We start from the raw sequence: 24,185 nt of genomic DNA, 5'->3' as shown, positions 1-24,185 counted from the left end.
CTTAACCAGAATCATCAATCACCATAATACCACATTTACTTCAGAGGTCATCCTACTTAAAATTTCTCAAATGGTTAATTTTTTTTTTTAAATTAAAAAAAAATTTTTTTTTTTTTTTTTTAATTTATCTATTAATGTGATAGCGTGTGTTTTGTGTTTCACGCTTACATCTTTTTTCTTCCGACTGACTGTCATTTGATTGTTATGACCTCCCATTTCTTGTAATAAATAAGTTTACCAAGAATTTTCCATAAGTTTTGGTTTCAGTTTCGATTATAGATGATGGCACTCAAGCCATCTAATTTTTTTTTTTTTTTTCATAGATAATTTTACCAAGAATTCATAAGTTTTGGTTTCGGTTTCAATGCAAGCTGATGCACCCAAGTCGTATGGATATATTTTTTTTATTTTTGAAATCACAACTTTATAAGATATATAGAAAATTGACTCTATAATAATATTTACGAAATTTGCATAAATTAAAATATCATTTAAGTGTAAATTACTACCGGGCTATGCCGGGCGTCCCTGCTAGTTAATATTAAGATACAATAATTTCATTGGAAAGAATTGTGGAGTGAGAGGAGGGGGCAAAGAATAAAAAATCTGCTTCTAACACTTTAAAATATTTATTTGTACAAAATATAAGAAAATTGCATTTTAACATTTGAAAAAAAAAAAAAAAAAAAAATAGGTACAACACCAATGTCTATCCTGCTATTAACTAGAACCATCAAGCACCATAATACCACATTTACTCCAGGGCTATTTAAAAAATTTTCAAATTATTTAAAAAAAAAAAATGTTGAAAATAAATATGTCTGCATACAATAATTTCATTTGTGAGAATTGAGTGAATAAAAAAAATAAAACATTGGTTATTATGACACTCCCAATTCTTTCTTGATTTGAACCAAAAGCAAGCAGGCCAATCCCTAAGGGTGAAATCTAAATGGGAGAGAAAAGAAAAAAAACATGAGGAATGGTGGAGAGTGGGTGATGTCTTTCCAAAATGAATGCAATTTGGGAGAGGCTAAAGAGAAAAAAAAAAAATTTTTATAGGAAGTTGGCATATTGGAGGCTTTCTATTGGCAGGGGGGTTGGGTGGATTCACTTTCCTAGCTAAGAGGCTAGAAAGTACCTGAAAGGCTGGGGTCCAATAGAACAAGGAACCACATACTCAGGCAAAACACCTACTCACATACTACACTTTGAGATATATATATATATATATATATATATATATATATACTAGCTGAACACCCGGCGTTGCCTGGTCGTACAATACTCTTGAACATATTTTAATTTATACACATTGCATATGTATTATTATAGAATTAATCTATTATTGATTATTATATATTACGAGCAATAATTTGCCTGGTGGACTAATTCGCACCCCCCCCCCAAAAAAAAAAAAAACAGTAAAACAATAAAATAATGTCCTTCATCAAATTCTATCAGTGTTTATAATATCACGTCAGCTAAAATTTAGGCTTGACAATGAATGGCCTGGAAAAGTCACTTATAGTTAATGTTTAGTTTTAAAATATGCAAACGAAGAAATTATTTGTGGCGATTTTAAATGGTACCTCTTTTTTTAATTTTTTTATTGTAAATTGAACTCCTTAATAAGAAAAATTTTTCTTAATAAAATGGTAATATCACCGAGCTTGAACACTGGCTCATTCGATTTGTAGTTGAATTCTCTACCACTGAGTTATATCTCCAGGTGTCAATAATTCTGTTTATTTTTTTTGTTTTTGTTTTTTTTAAGAAGAAATGATTTGCTAAGATTTCATCTCCCTTGCCTGGTGTAACATAAAATATTCCCCTGAAAAAATTCTTTTTTTTTTATTAAAAGAAAGACTAATTTTAGGATCAGATTTTTTTTTCGATTTTTGGTACTTATTTGAGGAATTTCTATATAAAGCATATCTAAGAACAGTTATGTGTGAAATTTGCAAAAGATAGACTCAGCCGTTTCGGAACCTATGAGGAACTCACTCACACACACACACACACACACAGTGACCATGATAGTAGAGATTCTGAAAAACAAAAAGTTGAACAAAATAAAATTAGGCACAAAGTCAATAGCCCAGAGGCCAAGTTAATGCATTTTTATTATTCTCGCTAATAGTCGATGGAAAAAAAAGTTGTTCTGGTTGATTTCCTTAATCACAACCTCACATTAACTAATTTTGTTCCGAATGAAATCATTTAACCCTTTACTGACAAATTATACTTTCAAGTCGCCTTTCAAAACAACACCTGCATTGGAAAGATTTCTTACTTTTATGGCTTGTCAGTACAACTGGTCTTCTAAGTACAAGTCTATGTATAATTCAACATTTTGGTGGGTTTTTTTTTTTCTTTATTCTCTTGAGTCAAGAACATAAATTCATGATTAAAAAATTTATTTATTGTATAGAATATTTATTGTATAAAATATTTGATTAAAATATTTATTTAAAATATTTATTGTATAAAATATTTGATTAAAATATTTATTTATTGCATAAAAAAATGTATTTATTGTATAAAAGTATTTTATTAAAATATCTATTGCATAGAATTTTGATTAAAATATTTATTGCACAAAAAACATTACTTATTGCATAAAATTCATTTATTGCATAAAAAATTCTGGTGGTAAAAAGTTAAGACTGGTCATAAATAAATGGTTCCTTTTGAAATTCCTGAAAGATTCCCAAGTTCGACAGCAAGATCCCATGTTTAAACGAGTAGAAGTCTTAAGTAATTCAGTTGTGTTCTGATTATTGCCTACACTGAGGATTGAACCTTCAACCTCCAGAAGAGTGTCACTTACAATTGTACCAAGTATTTTATCCATTTTGCTACAAAAAAAAAAAAAAGTGCCAAGTATGTTTTCAAGGGTGAGGAATCCAAAAATCATAGTTAGAAAAGGACCAAATGAAAGCAAAGACCTCGTTTTGACCAATTCATGTGCCATTGTGGGCTTTTTTTAAAAGGTCATTCAACCTTCGAAAGCAGAGAAATAAAAAGGATAACTGTGGTGCTTTTCCTGAAACAACTTTTTGTTTACATGGGGGTCACCACTTATCAAGGCCCGAAGGCCACTCAGGGATAAGGGTTATTGCATGTACAGTAATCAATGAGATAGTATTGTAGTAATCATTAGTATTGGGGGTTTCGATAGCGTGTCTTACTTAAGGGGGCGGTTTGTCAGGAGTTTGTTTATGTTGGACTTGAAGACGTCCAAGTTGTAGTCACGTGGGAAACAGGCAAGCGGCAGAGAGTTAACTAACATAAAATGAAACTTTCATAAAATCAAAAAAATTAACACTATTTTGGCATATTTAAACCCCAAAATTTGGGGCTTATGATTTTTGGATTCCTCGCGCTTGAAAACATACTCGGGTGAAATTTACGCCCAAGAGGATTATTTTTAGCCCCAAAATTGCAAATATTCTAAAGCATCCGGATTCCAAAATAGGGTGTTGTAACATACAGATTTCTTATTTCTGGACCGAAATCTGAAAAAATGGGTTCCTTTATTCAAATATAGCTGAAAATTCAGGTTTCTTATTTCTGGACCGAAATCTGAAAAAATAGGTTCCTTTATTCAAATATAGCTGAAAATTCAGGTTTCTCTTAGTTTTTGCTTAAATTTTATGAGGTGTTCATGAGAAAAAAAAATCTAAAGGAGGTGGTGTCAGGACTGTATGATATGGGATGGAATGTCCCAGCATCATGTCTTTGAGGTTGTAGAGAAGATAGTGGTGCTAATTTAATTGCAGGCACGTCCCTGCAATTTATCAAAAACCTTCAAATGGGACACAGATTCACCAGTCCAAATATGACAAACAGTACTCCATATATCGTCTGATAGTAGATTTGTTGAGATAGAGAATAACCTCAGGTGTGAGAAAGTGTCTAGAACGATATAGAGAACCTACTTTACGAGAAGCAGAAAGAGCAATGAATCTATGTATTCAAAGAAAAGTTTAATGATGAAAACCAACAAGTTTCAGAGTTGATTTTTTTTTCCTCAAGATCAGAGCCATCAATTAGAATCTCTGGAAGAAAAAGGATGTGATAGAAAAAAGATAAAGATCTGGCCGGAGATAGATTAGTTTAAAAACCAATTTTTAAGTTGTGTTGAACAACAGATTAAAAAGATAAATATCGTTAAAATACAACACTTTGTCGTTTTCTGTATTGATTCAAGTTCAATAAATTTCTTGGTTTTATATTTATTTTTAATATTTGTTTGCTTATTTTTCATTTGTTGCCATCATAGGGTTTCATACTCTGCTAGATGGTTTATTTATGAAGTTTGTTTTGTGGTCTTTAAGTGTGATAAAGGGTTCTGATTTAGCTATATTTTTTATTTACTTTGTATACATCCATTTTTCTAGCTTCTCACCATGAAACCATGATGAAACAGTTCATAAATGAATCGGTAAACAAAGAAGAAATTCGGGTAAGTAACAACGAAAAAAAAATTAAAATGTTATCGCATTATGGGATAGGCTTAGATCATACAAAATCTACCTTTTAAGTTTGAGATTTCTGGATCAGTATATGTAATAGCGATGTAAAAAAAAAAAAAAACCCAAAGAACTCCCAAACTCGTTTCTCCTTCAGATATTATTGCATTATGGGATAAATTTAGATCACACTAAGTTTATTTAAGTTTATGATTGTTTGGATCGGTAAAGACTAGTTTTTTTTATGTAGAGTTTTAAACTTAAACTGGTATTACATAAGTATTAATCAAGAGATTTCCATTGGGAAGATTTGCTAAACAAAAAGCGGAAGTCAAAAAAGAAAGAAACTTTTGGTTTTATAAATCCACGTTTATTCGGACTTCCTATCCTGTTGCAGTTACCAACCGACAAAGGTCAGAGGAATAGTTTGCCGAAACGTTGTGAAAAAACTAAGTGAGGATAATAGTCTGAATTAAATAAATTAATATATAATTTTTTTTATTTATTTGTTCTTTAGAGCTAGCACCTACAGCTACTTTATTTTTCCGGCATCGCTTTCATTTACACATGCTTTTCATATGTATGTCCACAATTAAAAAAAAAAAAAATTTTTTTTCGTTAAAACATGATTTTCATATGTACGTCCACAATTTAAAAAAATTTTTTTTTTTCGTTAAAACATGGTTTGAATAAAAATCCATGATAATTAATTAAACATAGTTCAATTATAAATCCATTTTAATGGAAAAACGTATGTTTTTTGTAGAAGACCTGTTAGTTGTTAATAATCATGCATTATAAAGATCAACATTGAAAATGAATTTTGTTGGAGAAAAGTATACCATGTAACGAAGTTCCAGTGGCGAGTACATTGTTATGTGATGTACTTTAAAAATAGTGTTTTTTGGAGAAAAGTATACCAGGTAACAAAGTTCCAGTGGCAAGCACATTAAGTGATGTACTTTGCTTGAACACTATCAATGCTGATCTCTGTCGCTCATTGATCATAGCCCTTTGAGTGCTAAAATACTGTCTCTTGATATCCATTAAACTCGTCTTTTATGGATGGTAAAGCACACCAGTCACACATGGTCAGTACAAATAAATTCTCTGCTTTTGGGCACCAGAGTTGAGACCATTGTTGAGATGGCTTTTCCATCTATTGACTGAGGTATGCTTTTGGTCCTGTGCAGTTGATTCTCCCAGGCTTTACCTTATCTTTGGGGAAATCAAGTTTTAGTATATCTCTAATCGCTTATCGAAGAATGCTGATTGAAAAAATTTTCGCGCATCAGAATACTCTTCCTCTAGAGATCTTTTTTCAAACTCCACTTTCTAGACTGTCTGTCACATCTTCCAGCATGTATGCGTTAGTTCTCATGCCAAGGTTCTCCACACTCGATAAAGTATCTGTTTTTATAGAGCCTTAAACTGTCTGTATGCTGGAGCATTGCATATGATTAAAAGTTTTATTATTTTTTAAATTGATTTCTTCTGTGACTAAAGTAGTCTTCCACGTGGCTTTAGGTGATTAACTCCATTCAGTAGATCGCTTAAAATATAGTGGATCAGTTGATGGCGACACAATCTTTATTTATTTATTGATCCAAATCATGTTCTTTCCCTTTTTTATTTATTTATACTGATTTAAATTGTCTCTGTTCCTCTTTTTATTTACAAGAACCCAAGTTTGCCCAGCTGGGCAAACTTGGGTTCTTGTATCGGAAAAATATCCAGTAAATAAAACGCTGTTTAGTAAATCGTTATTTTTTATTTATTTATTTATTTTTTTGCATTTTCTTTGCATTTCCATACACCAAACATGGATATAAATATCACTAAAACATCCGCTGGGTCATAAGCTTCATTTCGGTACTTTACTTGCCTAGGTGGATTGCCTGTAGGCTGAGATAAACCGCGTCACACACACACACACAGACATTAGGAAAATTTATAAGATTTATACTTATCTAAATTATCTTGTTCCCTCGTTTTTTATTCATTTATACTGAGCTAAATTATCTCATCTTCCTTTATTTACACTGATTTAAATTATTCCCCCTTTATTCATACTGATCCAAATTATGCCCCCTTCCTCTTTTGTTCGTTTATCTTTATTTTGTTTAATTATTTAAACTGATTTAATTTACTTCGCCTTTTTTGTTTTAATTCAGGTTGGTATAAATAAGAAGGGGAGATAATTTAAATCTATATGAATACTCTCCCCTTCTGTTTTACTTTCGTTTGTTTACATTGACCTAAATTATCTCCCCTTACGTTTTTGTTTATTATCTACACACCAATTAAAATTATCTTCCTTTCCGTTGTATTTCTGTTTCTAGTATGCAACTCCTGTAATGAAATATGATCGCCATGGTTACAAGTCACGTAATAGGATCCTAATAGTGTCCGACCAAGCTGTCTATGTGTTAAACGAGAAGGATTTCAAAGTGAAAGACAAGATCACCTATTCTCAGTTGAAACGTAAGTATCGTTATTGGTCCTTCCCCCCACCCCCGACAAAGCGGGGATTGAACCTAGTTTGTCCGTTCGCTTGTTTGCACTTTTCTCAAAAAACACTTTTTGCATTATTTCGAAATTTTGCACAAAAATTAGTCATGGTCAAAGTAAATTTTGGCGTTTGTTTTTTTTTTTTTTTATATATATACAAGGTTACTGTGCAGAGGGAGACCACTCCATTTTACTAAGAGATTCGTTCATTTTTTTTCATCTCACAATTTAGGACGCTACTACTAACGATATTTTGGTACTTGTGCATTTAACGAACCAGACGTAACTCAGCATTTGCTCGGCTTTGTCCGACCCATGACGTCAACAGCTCGGGTTTTGCTGCTGTCTGACAAAACATGGTCATCAGCCAATCAAAATGCTGCGCGCTTAGTTTCAACTCGACGCACGTGCGCGCAGCAGACGAGAATTTCGAGATGGCGGCGACTAGGAATCTCCAGCGCGAATGTGGGTTGCGGTCACGCCACAATTGTGGACTGGAAGAATTTCCTGTGAGATATAATATGCCGGGATTACTTTCTCAGGAATCCCCGGCAGATAGGAGGCCCAGCAGGCCATACAGTCGAAATCGACGAGTCTGTCTTCTTCAACCACCGTCGGCTGACGTCTAACACCGGTCTGGGTCCTCGGTGTATACGCCGACCCCGCCGGAAAGGAATTTTTTTGTTTTTTTTTGGTTAATGTAGCAAATAGGAATGCTGAAACCCTCCTTCCACTAATAAGAAAATACATTCTGCCGGAGACTACGCATATCAGACTGTTGGGGCAAAGTGGAAGGTGAACCAACCACCACAGCCTTAATTTTGTAGTTCCCGTAAAAAAATAAAAAGTTTTGTTCCTTTCCTTTTTCTTACGATTTTTTCTTTTTTTGTACGTAAATAGCTGAAAAAAAAAAACGTTTCATAAAAAACAATTACTCACTATTATTTGTTAAAAAAATTGATCCTACAAATATCATTTTACGTAAATATTTGCAAAAAAAAAACAAAAAAAAAACGTTTCATTAAAAAAAAATAATAATTACTATTATTTGTTTACAAAAAATGTTTTATATGTATTTATTTTGCAAACAGAAAACAATTTCAAACAATAATACTAATAAAAAAAACATAAATGAACAGTATTTTTTTTTTGTTTTTTACTTATTTATTTTTTTATGTTTCTACATTTTACAATTTCATTTTACAATTATTTTGTTGTAGCGTTGTTTTTATTTTATCGGCAATGCTCGGTTTTATCCGGCTGTTGACGTCATGCGTCGGACAAAGCCGAGCAAATGCTGAGTTACGTCTGGTTCGTTAAATGCACAAGTACTAACAAAATTGATAACATTAATAATACAAAATGTAGTTTTTATTCAACATTAAGAGAATCGTGTTTGTTTTCATAAAAAATCGTCACAGTTTTTTTTTTTTTTTTTATGTTTTGATTTAATAAAAAATATTGTAATAGCGTCCTAAATAATGAGATGAAAAAATGAACGAATCTGTCAGTAAAATGGAGTTGTCTCCCTCTGCAGAATGACCTTGTATAAAAAAAAGCATCTAAATTTTTGCTAGAATGGATTTTCTGGGATAACTCTGGTCATACCCCAGGGGTCATCATAGAGGTAAAATTGCCCCAAAAATCATTCGTCCATTCAATTATTTATGCTTTTCTCAATAACCTTGTTGAATTTCTGGAAATTTTGCACAAACATTAGTCATGGTTGAAGTAATTTTTTTATTATTCAGAACTTTTCAAATTTAATTTTTCACGTCAATCAGACATAACTTAGCTTACTGCAGTCAACACTCCCAACATACAAGTTCATTATGATAAACATGCCCAATGACACAGCATTCAGTTCAAGGATTCCACTTACGTGTTGCAGGTTTCCTTCTTTTGTCCATTCATCACAATCTTGGTCACTCTCGAAATTCTCTTTCCAGATTTATTCCCTCGAGGAGGCCGACCCCACATGCTCAGCTTGCTTTTCTATGACTGGCACATGAAATGATTATAATCAAGGGTGTACACGTTTTTAGATTTCCGGTTTCTGCTCCACAGATGGGATGACAGTGATAAGCAAGATATGGTCCCTTCTGATTAATTTTTATCTTCCTCTTAGATACTGTGAAAGCCCCTCCCCTTTTCCCCATGTTAAGAATGGCTTTCTAGTCTGCTTGACCATGTCTAATTTCTGAAGATATCGGCTTCCTGACTTAAAATGAACAAAACATTGCTCAATAGCGTTATGCAAAACTAAAAACAACTTTTCTTTACAAAATATTCGTTTTCAGCATACCTGAAAACATCTGAAGACACGTCAATTTAACGGTGAATATTTAGGTACTTTAAAAAATGAAGACCCAGCATTTGCTGCCATATAAAGTTGTTGACACTGCTGCTACACAACTTATCTCAGATGTAGAGACGGACAGCCCGTGATGTTATCAGGGGCAACAACTTAGGAAATTACACCCATACAATTTGGATCCGTAGTTTTTATATACATTTTTTATGCCTTCTTCCATTCTTGCTGCCTGGAGAGTGGGGGGTAGACTTTGCTTGTATAAACATGTTTCCAACTTTCTTACAGGTGTAATGGTAAGCTCTTTGACGGATGGAATATTTGTTGCTATTGTATCAACTGAAGAGAATGGTACCAAGGTATTTACAAATATTTTTGCTCTCATTTCTAAAACACACACACAAAAAAAATATATATATAAAAATTCTAGAGACTATTTTTATTAAGTCTTTGAGACCTTCTCTTTGCAAGCAAATAGAAAATCTTTTAGGACTTAATTTAGTTTCTGTAATTTTTCCCCGTTTATTATTTATTTTTCACTCCCCGCCACATTCATGACCTTTCTTTTTTTAATCGTAATTTCCTCGATTTAGCTCTGTTTAGCGGGGAACAAAACCTGGTTAGCTTTATTTTCATTTTTTAAATCATCATGTTGATTGGTCTGTATTTAGCCAATATTAAATTCTGTACCCCCCCCCAAATTTTCAAATATATATATATACTAGCGGGGGTATCCGGTGTTGCCCAGGTGTTTAGAGGTGTGCGTGTTGGGCGGGGGGAATCAAAACAAAAAATAAGCGAAGGAAAAACCCCGTTTAAATATTATATATATATATATATAAAAAAATAATGTTAAAACTTCTTTACAAAAAAAATCGTTGCCCGAGTGTTTGTGTTGGGGGTGGGGGGGGCTTAAAAAAACAGTTTTGGTAAGTAGTTAGGATCGAACCCGAAGGCAAAGGTGGAAAAGAAAGTGTGCAAAAAACCTGACACGTTACCCGCTCGGTCAACAAAGAGCAACTGAAACACGTTTGAATTTATTTATTTAAGTATTAAAAACAGAATTGACACGTGCCCGCAGCAAAAGTTAACTCTGCTACTTCTATTTGACCTCATTAATGAGGTCAAATAGAAGTAGCAGAGTTAACTTTTGCTGCGGGGCAACTTTTGGGTTTGTTTACCCAACTTTTGCTGGTTGTTTCCCCAAGATGTGGGGGGGGGACGGTAACCAGCTCCCCATAAAAAGGGGATTATCCAGATTGAATAGCAATTGTCTAATATAAGGAGTTTGACACCACATTGATCAAAGCTGATTGCTACTGGACGTTCCTCCGGTGCGATTGGTGGGAACAATTCTTAGCTTTAAATTAGTTTCGGTTTTATACAAAAAAGCTGAAATAGCAAGAATTTTGTAAAAATCGACGTAAATAAATCTGGACACGACCCGCGTTCCCAAATCTTCGATATTATTATCTAGGGGGTATATAAACACTTCTAAGCGATAGTACCTCTCCCCCCCCCCCAGGACCGTTGGCAAAAAAAAGCCTTTTCGAGACATACAAAAAAAAGCCTTTTCGAGACATACAAAAAAAAAGCCTTTTCGAGACATACAAAAAAAAGCCTTTTCGAGACATACAAAAAAAAGCCTTTTCGAGACATACAAAAAAAAGCCTTTTCGAGACATACAAAAAAAAGCCTTTTCGAGACATACAAAAAAAAGCCTTTTCGAGACATACAAAAAAAAGCCTTTTCGAGACATACAAAAAAAGCCTTTTCGAGACATACAAAAAAAAGCCTTTTCGAGACATACAAAAAAAAGCCTTTTCGAGACATACAAAAAAAAGCCTTTTCGAGACATACAAAAAAAAGCCTTTTCGAGACATACAAAAAAAAGCCTTTTCGAGACATACAAAAAAAAGCCTTTTCGAGACATACAAAAAAAAGCCTTTTCGAGACATACAAAAAAAAGCCTTTTCGAGACATACAAAAAAAAGCCTTTTCGAGACATACAAAAAAAAGCCTTTTCGAGACATACAAAAAAAAGCCTTTTCGAGACATACAAAAAAAGCCTTTTCGAGACATACAAAAAAAAGCCTTTTCGAGACATACAAAAAAAAGCCTTTTGATGGATTGATTGTTGCTATTTCTTCTGATTAGTTAAGGACAAAACTAACGTGATATATAACATAATTATCTTGATATGACTAGTGTTGAAAAAGGGGGGGGCAGAAAATGCCTTGCACATTTTTTCTTAAGCGTCCTGTGGACTTTCTTGGAACCACACCAGAAAGACTCTTATCTTGTTGAATACATGAAACCAACATTTTGGTAACTTTTCAATTTTTATGTTTAAAACGCCTATCAATTGATAAGTTCAATGCACAAAGGTGTTTCTATTATTTTGTCCAACCACTCTATATAGAAAAAGAGTGTGTGTGTGTGTATATATATATATATATATATATAACATTTTTATTACCGTTTTATCTGCTTAGGTACACATTTCAATTATCGAATCGTATCAACAATCCGATAACTTCAAACTTTGCAGAATTTTTTTTTTTTTTTTTTTTGTAAAGTCTGTGTAACTAAGCCGATATATATTTGCTCTACAATAGTATTGAGTACTCTCTTCAGGTTTTTACTAATTACGATTTTTGCTATATATATATATATATATATATATATATATATGAGAGAGAGAATAAAAATATATTTCTAATAATAATCTGTTGCTTTAACCCTTCACCTTTCATTGCGTTTCGATTGTCCTGTTTTTGTGTGTCATGTATGCCTAACCCTCATTCACTTCTTTCCCTATCACTGCTTCACTTACGCACCTCAGTCGGGAGGAGACGATGATGACCCAGACTATGACAAGGTAACATAATGTCCAAGTGTTGTGAGAAAATGGAAGAATTTTTCTTAGGAAAAATTAATTGTTGTTTCTTTGTCTTTTTTTTTTTCTTTTTTTTATTCATTTATGTTAGCAATCTGGAATGTTTTGTTTTTTTTATTGCTTTTTGCCTCATTTTCGTATATTTCATCAAACAAGTGTTTCCTCCTATTTCATGGATGTTAATAACTTTGTTAACATATGTTGTATATTTAAGTTTCATTTCCAATGAATTTCATTGATTTCGTATTTAATTCAATCATTTGTTTTTGTGTGTGAGTTATTTTGTTGTTTTTATCTTTTAACTATATTTTTTCAAATTCTTCTTCAATTATATTATCAAGTGACTTTTCTAGAAGTGTATCGTTATTTTATCATTATTTTCATGGCAAGTGCTCGTCTGAGCTCCAATCTATGGTCCATCCCTTGCCTGATTTTCACGAAAAACTTGTCTAGTTAAAACCACTATCAATAATTTTCCCCCACTCTTTATCTGTACCTAAAACTAAACGTAGATTCCATGAACAAAACTTTCTTAGAACTACACGCCTGTGACACTCTGTTCCATTTTCCTGCTTTCCAACTGACAACAATATGGTTGTCTTCAAGTCCAACGTAAACAAATTCTTGATGAGCCGTCTCATTAAGTAATCCAATTTACCAAATTCTCACTACTAACGATTACTACAATATTTTCCCAGTGACTCGTACACTCATTAACCCTTATCCTCGAGTGGCCTTTGGGCCTTGCTAAGTGGCGACTCTTTTATAAATAAACAAATAAAAATGTAGAGACTTGGACTGTTCTTTTTTCTTTAAATCATTAGACGCCTTTCATCTTTTCCTCTTCAAAGTAAATGAACATCTTTTACAAAAGATACATATGTTCCGAAATGGTTTTTGTGTCCTATTTATTTACTTATTTATTTGTTCTTCTTATTAAACGTTTCTGTTACATAACTTACTATTTCTACAAACTACCTAGATAGCATTTAAGCTGGGATTCCCAATACTACACATACGTATATAAAAAAAAAAAAAGAAAACCCTTGTCTTAAAACAAATTCATTTCCAATATAAATAAGAATAATACTTGAAGTTAAATATTTTAATTTTTTCTGTGATGGCACAATTTTTCGATAAATTTACATAACAAAAACTCCCTCACAAAGTTTAATAGAATACTTTTTCAAATAATAATAAAAAATTAATAATCATAATTTTGCGTACTTAAACCGATACATCATAATCCGATCAAGTTTTGTTTTGATTACTGATCATTAAACCGAATAATAATGTACTGATCCTTATACCGAATAATAATGTACTGATCATTAAACCGAATAATAATGTACTGATCCTTATACCGAATAATAATGTACTGATCCTTAAACCGAATAATAATGTACTGATCCTTATACCGAATAATAATGTACTGATCCTTATACCGAATAATAATGTACTGATCATTAAACCGAATAATAATGTACTGATCATTAAACCAAATAATAATGTACTGATCCTTATACCGAATAATAATGTACTGATCCTTATACCGAATAATAATGTACTGATCCTTATACCGAATAATAATGTACTGATCATTAAACCGAATAATAATGTACTGATCATTAAACCGAATAATAATGTACTGATCATTAAACCGAATAATAATGTACTGATCATTAAACCGAATAATAATGTACTGATCATTAAACCGAATAATAATGTACTGATATTAAACCGAATAATAATGTACTGATCATTAAACCACATAATAATGTACTGATCATTAAACCGAATAATAATGTACTGATCCTTATACCGAATAATAATGTACTGATCATTAAACCGAATAATAATGTACTGATCATTAAACCACATAATAATGTACTGATCATTAAACCGAATAATAATGTACTGATCATTAAACCGAATAATAATGTACTGATCATTAAACCGAATAATAATGTACTGATCATTAAACCGAATAATAATGTACTGATCATTAAACCACATAATAATGTACTGATCATTAAACCGAATAATAATGTACTGATACTTATACCGAATAATAATGTACTGATCATTAAACCGAATAATAATGTACTGATCATTAAACCGAATAATAATGTACTGATCATTAAACCGAATAATAATGTACTGATCATTAAACCGAATAATAATGTACTGATCATTAAACCGAATAATAATTTACTGATCCTTATACCGAATAATAATGTACTGATCATTAAACCGAATAATAATGTACTGATCATTAAACCGAATAATAATGTACTGATCCTTATACCGAATAATAATGTACTGATCATTAAACCGAATAATAATGTACTGATCATTAAACCGAATAATAATGTACTGATCATTAAACCGAATAATAATGTACTGATCATTAAACCGAATAATAATGTACTGATCATTAAACCGAATAATAATGTACTGATCATTAAACCGAATAATAATGTACTGATCCTTATACCGAATAATAATGTACTGATCATTAAACCGAATAATAATGTACTGATCATAAAACCGAATAATAATGTACTGATCATTAAACCGAATAATAATGTACTGATCCTTATACCGAATAATAATGTACTGATCATTAAACCGAATAATAATGTACTGATCATTAAACCGAATAATAATGTACTGATCATGAAACCGAATAATAATGTACTGATCATTAAACCGAATAATAATGTACTGATCATTAAACCGAATAATAATGTACTGATCATTAAACCGAATAATAATGTACTGATCATTAAACCGAATAATAATGTACTGATCATTAAACCGAATAATAATGTACTGATCATTAAACCGAATAATAATGTACTGATCATTAAACCGAATAATAATGTACTGATCCTTATACCGAATAATAATGTACTGATCATTAAACCGAATAATAATGTACTGATCCTTATACCGAATAATAATGTACTGATCATTAAACCGAATAATAATGTACTGATCCTTATACCGAATAATAATGTACTGATCCTTATACCGAATAATAATGTACTGATCATTAAACCGAATAATAATGTACTGATCATTAAACCGAATAATAATGTACTGATCATTAAACCGAATAATAATGTACTGATCATTAAACCGAATAATAATGTACTGATCCTTAAACCGAATAATAATGTACTGATCATTAAACCGAATAATAATGTACTGATCCTTATACCGAATAATAATGTACTGATCATTAAACCGAATAATAATGTACTGATCCTTATACCGAATAATAATGTACTGATCCTTATACCGAATAATAATGTACTGATCCTTATACCGAATAATAATGTACTGATCATTAAACCGAATAATAATGTACTGATCATTAAACCGAATAATAATGTACTGATCCTTATACCGAATAATAATGTACTGATCCTTATACCGAATAATAATGTACTGATCATTAAACCGAATAATAATGTACTGATCATTAAACCGAATAATAATGTACTGATCATTAAACCGAATAATAATGTACTGATCATTAAACTGAATAATAATGTACTGATCCTTATACCGAATAATAATGTACTGATCCTTAAACCGAATAATAATGTACTGATCCTTATACCGAAGAATAATGTACTGATCCTTATACTGAATAATAATGTACTGATCATTAAACCGAATAATAATGTACTGATCATTAAACCAAATAATAATGTACTGATCCTTATACCGAATAATAATGTACTGATCCTTATACCGAATAATAATGTACTGATCCTTATACCGAATAATAATGTACTGATCATTAAACCGAATAATAATGTACTGATCATTAAACCGAATAATAATGTACTGATCATTAAACCGAATAATAATGTACTGATCATTAAACCGAATAATAATGTACTGATCATTAAACCGAATAATAATGTACTGATCATTAAACCGAATAATAATGTACTGATATTAAACCGAATAATAATGTACTGATCATTAAACCACATAATAATGTACTGATCATTAAACCGAATAATAATGTACTGATCCTTATACCGAATAATAATGTACTGATCATTAAACCGAATAATAATGTACTGATCATTAAACCACATAATAATGTACTGATCATTAAACCGAATAATAATGTACTGATCATTAAACCGAATAATAATGTACTGATCATTAAACCGAATAATAATGTACTGATCATTAAACCGAATAATAATGTACTGATCATTAAACCGAATAATAATGTACTGATCCTTATACCGAATAATAATGTACTGATCATTAAACCGAATAATAATGTACTGATCATTAAACCGAATAATAATGTACTGATCATTAAACCGAATAATAATGTACTGATCATTAAACCGAATAATAATGTACTGATCATTAAACCGAATAATAATGTACTGATCATTAAACCGAATAATAATGTACTGATCATTAAACCGAATAATAATGTACTGATCCTTATACCGAATAATAATGTACTGATCATTAAACCGAATAATAATGTACTGATCATTAAACCGAATAATAATGTACTGATCCTTATACCGAATAATAATGTACGGATCATTAAACCGAATAATAATGTACTGATCATTAAACCGAATAATAATGTACTGATCATTAAACCGAATAATAATGTACTGATCATTAAACCGAATAATAATGTACTGATCCTTATACCGAATAATAATGTACTGATCATTAAACCGAATAATAATGTACTGATCATTAAACCGAATAATAATGTACTGATCATTAAACCGAATAATAATGTACTGATCCTTATACCGAATAATAATGTACTGATCATTAAACCGAATAATAATGTACTGATCCTTATACCGAATAATAATGTACTGATCATTAAACCGAATAATAATGTACTGATCCTTATACCGAATAATAATGTACTGATCATTAAACCGAATAATAATGTACTGATCCTTATACCGAATAATAATGTACTGATCATTAAACCGAATAATAATGTACTGATCCTTATACCGAATAATAATGTACTGATCCTTATACCGAATAATAATGTACTGATCATTAAACCGAATAATAATGTACTGATCATTAAACCGAATAATAATGTACTGATCATTAAACCGAATAATAATGTACTGATCATTAAACCGAATAATAATGTACTGATCCTTATACCGAATAATAATGTACTGATCATTAAACCGAATAATAATGTACTGATCCTTATACCGAATAATAATGTACTGATCATTAAACCGAATAATAATGTACTGATCCTTATACCGAATAATAATGTACTGATCCTTATACCGAATAATAATGTACTGATCCTTATACCGAATAATAATGTACTGATCATTAAACCGAATAATAATGTACTGATCATTAAACCGAATAATAATGTACTGATCCTTATACCGAATAATAATGTACTGATCCTTATACCGAATAATAATGTACTGATCATTAAACCGAATAATAATGTACTGATCCTTATACCGAATAATAATGTACTGATCATTAAACCGAATAATAATGTACTGATCCTTATACCGAATAATAATGTACTGATCCTTATACCGAATAATAATGTACTGATCCTTATACCGAATAATAATGTACTGATCATTAAACCGAATAATAATGTACTGATCCTTATACCGAATAATAATGTACTGATCATTAAACCGAATAATAATGTACTGATCCTTATACCGAATAATAATGTACTGATCATTAAACCGAATAATAATGTACTGATCCTTATACCGAATAATAATGTACTGATCATTAAACCGAATAATAATGTACTGATCCTTATACCGAATAATAATGTACTGATCATTAAACCGAATAATAATGTACTGATCCTTATACCGAATAATAATGTACTGATCATTAAACCGAATAATAATGTACTGATCATTAAACCGAATAATAATGTACTGATCATTAAACCGAATAATAATGTACTGATCATTAAACCGAATAATAATGTACTGATCATTAAACCGAATAATAATGTACTGATCCTTATACCGAATAATAATGTACTGATCATTAAACCGAATAATGTACTGATCATTAAACCGAATAATAATGTACTGATCATTAAACCGAATAATAATGTACTGATCATTAAACCGAATAATAATGTACTGATCATTAAACCGAATAATAATTTACTGATCCTTATACCGAATAATAATGTACTGATCCTTATACCGAATAATAATGTACTGATCCTTATACCGAATAATAATGTACTGATCATTAAACCGAATAATAATGTACTGATCATTAAACCGAATAATAATGTACTGATCATTAAACCACATAATAATGTACTGATCATTAAACCGAATAATAATGTACTGATCATTAAACCGAATAATAATGTACTGATCATTAAACCGAATAATAATGTACTGATCCTTATACCGAATAATAATGTACTGATCATTAAACCGAATAATGTACTGATCATTAAACCGAATAATAATGTACTGATCATTAAACCGAATAATAATGTACTGATCATTAAACCGAATAATAATGTACTGATCATTAAACCGAATAATAATTTACTGATCCTTATACCGAATAATAATGTACTGATCATTAAACCGAATAATAATGTACTGATCATTAAACCGAATAATAATGTACTGATCATTAAACCGAATAATAATGTACTGATCCTTAAACCGAATAATAATGTACTGATCCTTAAACCGAATAATAATGTACTGATCCTTAAACCGAATAATAATGTACTGATCCTTAAACCGAATAATAATGTACTGATCATTAAACCGAATAATAATGTACTGATCATTAAACCGAATAATAATGTACTGATCATTAAACCGAATAATAATGTACTGATCATTAAACCGAATAATAATGTACTGATCATTAAACCGAATAATAATGTACTGATCCTTATACCGAATAATAATGTACTGATCATTAAACCGAATAATAATGTACTGATCCTTCTACTGAATAATAATGTACTGATCATTAAACCGAATAATAATGTACTGATCATTAAACCGAATAATAATGTACTGATCATTAAACCGAATAATAATGTACTGATCATTAAACCGAATAATAATGTACTGATCCTTATACCGAATAATAATGTACTGATCCTTATACCGAATAATAATGTACTGATCATTAAACCGAATAATAATGTACTGATCATTAAACCGAATAATAATGTACTGATCATTAAACCGAATAATAATCTACTGATCATTAAACCGAATAATAATGTACTGATCATTAAACCGAATAATAATGTACTGATCATTAAACCGAATAATAATGTACTGATCATTAAACCGAATAATAATGTACTGATCATTAAACCGAATAATAATGTACTGATCCTTATACCGAATAATAATGTACTGATCATTAAACCGAATAATAATGTACTGATCATTAAACCGAATAATAATGTACTGATCATTAAACCGAATAATAATGTACTGATCATTAAACCGAATAATAATGTACTGATCAGTAAACCGAATAATAATGTACTGATCATTAAACCGAATAATAATGTACTGATCATTAAACCGAATAATAATGTACTGATCATTAAACCGAATAATAATGTACTGATCATTAAACCGAATAATAATGTACTGATCATTAAACCGAATAATAATGTACTGATCATTAAACCGAATAATAATGTACTGATCATTAAACCGAATAATAATGTACTGATCATTAAACCGAATAATAATGTACTGATCATTAAACCGAATAATAATGTACTGATCCTTATACCGAATAATAATGTACTGATCCTTATACCGAATAATAATGTACTGATCCTTATACCGAATAATAATGTACTGATCCTTATACCGAATAATAATGTACTGATCCTTATACCGAATAATAATGTACCCTAGTGACATGTGTCGAATGAGAGGACTTACTGAATAGAGTAACACTGATTGCTACCTTTTTGTATTTGTGAGAGTCGTTGAAAATAAATGTAATTTTAAACATGGATAAAACGTATGCATAGTTTTGCAGAACATACTGTAGGAAGTGCTGTAATCGGCAAGGAAGGATTTCTATGGGAAGTGTTTGGTAATTTTTCTATTGAAACTGTAAAAAAATCGATTTTATTAATATAGTAGATTAGGTATATACATGTTCAGTACTTCAACAATGTACAAGTAGAGCTTAGTCGTAGTGTGAAAATATACTTATGGCAAGTAAGCTGCTGAAATGTTTGTTTCATTCCCAGTGGAAATTACATTAATTTTTGCTTCAGGCTAATTACATTAATTTATGCTTATCGGTTGCTTTTATGTCTAACTGGTGCTTACTTTAGTTACTAATCTAATTAAATTTGTTTGTTTCACAAATTTAATTTTTCTCAGCCAATGGGTGTCAACTCTTTTGTTTGTGAAAGGTTTAGGGTGCCATTTTTCTTTTCAGAGCATTATGATTTTCCTACATACTTTGTCTTATACATTTGAATTTTTTAAATGAGAATTATTATAATTAATCAAGCGACCATTAATTTTTTTTTTTTTTTAGTAAAAATGATTTCTTTAATATTTAAAATATTTTTATTTAATTAAAAACCTGTTTAATTTAGTTTTTAAAAAAATTAATCCAATAAAACGTTTTAAGTGATTAAAATTGGAAGTTAATAAACGTTTTTAATCAAATTGAAATAATTAAACGAATAAAAATGAAATAATTAAATCATAAAGAATTTAATTCAATAAACGTTTTTAATTAAATATTTTTCAAAATTTAAATTTTAAAATTTGTAAAAATTTTTTAATGTAATCTTTGAAATTTAAAAAGAATTTTTGAAGAAATTCTAATCTTTAACATTAAAAAAATTTGTTTCATTTAAATAAAATACTATTTTTTTATGTTATACAATGAAGTTATCAAATTTTTATGTTTTTTTTCATCTTTTATTCAACATTCTGAAAAGACATAATTGTTTTAAAATAATTGTAGTTTAAACGATTAGATGGAGTGAAAAACGTTTTTTAAAATGATACATAAAGTAAGGATATTATAACGGAAACTTATTTGAAAATACATCATTTGAAATCAAAATTTAAAATTCCGCAAACTATCTTTAACAAAACAAAGAGAATAGATAGAAAGTCAAGATAGAGAAAGCTTAACACTGTTAATCTCTTATATAAGCTATCGGCATATTCATTTAATGTAGTGTATACTGATATTTATATATTAATTGTTGTTGTCTCCAAATTTTTTTTTTTTTTTTTTTACCAAACTAATCAATTTGCATCTTATACTTCTGTTTGTTTCTTCACCCCCCCCCATATGCTGTCTTAGTAAGAAACAAGGTTCCACCAAATATTTATAAGAAATTGCTTTGATATTCTTTTTTATTATTTAATATCCGATTAAAATAATAACGAACGTTTCAATGTTTGTATTTTTTTTTTAATGTGAAATGTTGTGATGTTTGCATGTATGTCTGAATGCAAGTGTATTTGTATATCAATCCCTGAACCTATTTAAAAATGTATATTATCTTGTTATAATGGAGATTCTGTGTTTGTTTAACTAAAACTCTCCCTGGTGCTACCAGATCAGGCTGTCTACTGACTTCCTGAGATGAAACGCACCTACATAGATGTCTTTGTTTTTTTATTCCCTTTTGCAAAACCTTAGTCATGTTCTGCGAAAACAAAAACAAAAACAACATTCTCCTCCCCTTCCCCTCCCTCGTTTTCTTTTTCCTTCACCTCCTCACCCCTTTTTTTTTTTTTTTTTTTTTTTTTTGCCTAGTTGGTAGGGCGATAGAACATACCAACTGCCCCCCTGCAGAGGGTAAAAATCCTTCAATGGGACCACCAGTTGACCGTTGGTGGCAACCCGTAATGCATTAAGAACGGGATCCTGGTGGTTGAGTGGAACATGCCTAGGAAATAATAACATGATACTACAACACACCACTTTGGCCCTTACTAGGCTAGACGGGAGGTTGGATAGGCCCGATCCAATCAATCGGTTGGTCATGACAAGCACTAATTCAGACAATCCAAACAAAAACACACAAACACTCAACATAAACAATAAACTGAGTTAATAAGCGATGGCTGAAGGGTCAATCAAGCTGGGAAAAAGGTAACCATCAGGAATAATAAAAATACAGGGAAATCCCATACTTGGGTGGGCATAACCATATATTGTGAATGCTTGGAAACCTCCCCATGTTTGAGTATACCAGCTATGTAGCCCTGGAGAACCGAGGCGAATGGGATTTACCCCCTCATAGTTCTTCCCCATAAGGGGCTCCGAGGAGGGTGGGGAGCATGGCTGATGAATTTTTCAAAAATTATTATGAATGCCAAAAAATCCAAGAGACCACACACAGAAATAGACTCTGACAGCGACAATGAAGATACAAACTTTCCAAGATTCATCGTGCTAGAAGCAACGTCTAATATACCGTTAACTAAAATGTCACCCTTCATTATCCAAAAGGTAATATCAAGCAAAATAACACCTAAAAATGTCAAAAAATTAAGGAATGGTACCATATTGGTAGAAGTACAAAATAAAAAACAGGCCAAAACTCTACTTCAACTACAAAAATTGCATGAAACAAACATCAAAGCTTATCCACACCAAACACTAAACTACTCCAAAGGAGTCATAAAAAACCAGGAAATCTCCGTCTGCACAACAGAAGAAATCAAAACAGAACTAAAAAACCAAGGGGTCACAGATGTAAAAAGAATCACATTTAAAAAAAAAGGAGAGGTAATATATACAAACACTTATATATTAACATTCAATTATCCTCAAATACCAGAGACCATCAATATAGGTTATGAAAGAACGAAAATAGAACAATACATTCCAAAACCTTTACAATGCTACAACTGCCAAAAGTTTGGACATAATAAAGACCAATGTCTAAGATTCTTCACATGTGGAAACTGCAGTGAAAAAAACCCAGACCACGATGAAGAAGACTGTCCAAATAAAACCAAATGCACAAACTGTCAAGAAGAGCACCACTCTCACTCAAAACAGTGCAAAATATATAAGCAAGAGAAGGAAATAATAACAATCAAATATCAAAAAAATATAACCTTCCAAGAAGCCCGCAAAGAAGTCACAAATCGCACCAAAAACTCATATGCCACAATAACCCAACAAGCAAACAAAATGTACAACTACAATGAACTAAACCTTGCTCCAGAAATTGCAAACCTAGCAAAAGAACTAAAGAACATACTTGAAGAATTAAAATCTTTTTTATCAGAACTGAAAATAAATTCTAACAGCCAAATAAAAGTCAGAAACGAACAACCCAGTATAAAAGAAAACGAAACAAAGGAAATCAGAAAAACTTCCATCAATATTGAGGAATCAATCTCTAAAGAAATGAAACCTCCTCAATTATCAAAACGTGAAAGATCCAAGTCACTAACAAGGACAAAAACAGATGTTAAAAATAAACACACAACAACAGAAAAAATGGAAATAGAACAGAACAACAAAAAAACTACCCCCCAAAAACAAAATGACAAACAAAAAACAGAATTAGTATTAATTGAAAATGAAAATAAATTTGAACTAGTTGAAACTGGTAGCCAAAAAAGACAGTCAAGACAAAGTAAATCTAAAAGTCCCAGACCAAAACCCAAAAAAAGCCTCTCACCAGAAACAAGAAACAGACCATCCACTTCCAAAAGAAACACCCAAACTAACATCGAAACTATGGACGTAGACATAAACACCAACAGTCCAAAACCAAAAGAAAATATAAACCATGACTAACAAAATCCTACAGTGGAACATAAGAGGATTAAAAATTAATATCGAAGAAATGCAAATACTTATCAAATCCTTATGTCCTGCAATAATTTGCCTACAGGAAACACACTTAAAAGAAAATGACAAAATTAACATA

At 30.8% G+C, this 24,185-nt stretch overlaps 1 protein-coding gene across 10 annotated transcripts in view; it reads left to right on the top strand.

Moving 5' to 3' along the window:
* Positions 1 to 24,185, top strand: part of LOC145255612 (unconventional myosin-Ic-like) — a 333,792-nt gene that overhangs the window by 294,398 nt on the left and 15,209 nt on the right. For 7 of the 10 annotated variants that reach the window (XM_080114110.1, XM_080114106.1, XM_080114112.1 and 4 more), the window contains 4 exons: positions 4,407 to 4,471; positions 6,821 to 6,962; positions 9,589 to 9,659; positions 12,146 to 12,181. In XM_080114110.1, coding sequence (XP_079970236.1) covers positions 4,407 to 4,471; positions 6,821 to 6,962; positions 9,589 to 9,659; positions 12,146 to 12,181 — 314 coding nt within the window. The remainder of the gene's footprint in view (positions 1 to 4,406; positions 4,472 to 6,820; positions 6,963 to 9,588; positions 9,660 to 12,145; positions 12,182 to 24,185) is intronic. The other 3 variants (XM_080114114.1, XM_080114109.1, XM_080114116.1) reach the window with 1 other exon arrangement.

The sequence above is a fragment of the Euprymna scolopes genome, chromosome 31, assembly GCF_053919585.1.
Source record: "Euprymna scolopes isolate OS-2025 chromosome 31, ASM5391958v1, whole genome shotgun sequence".
NCBI lineage: Eukaryota > Metazoa > Mollusca > Cephalopoda > Sepiida > Sepiolidae > Euprymna > Euprymna scolopes.
This window is presented reverse-complemented; position numbering and strand designations above follow the sequence as displayed.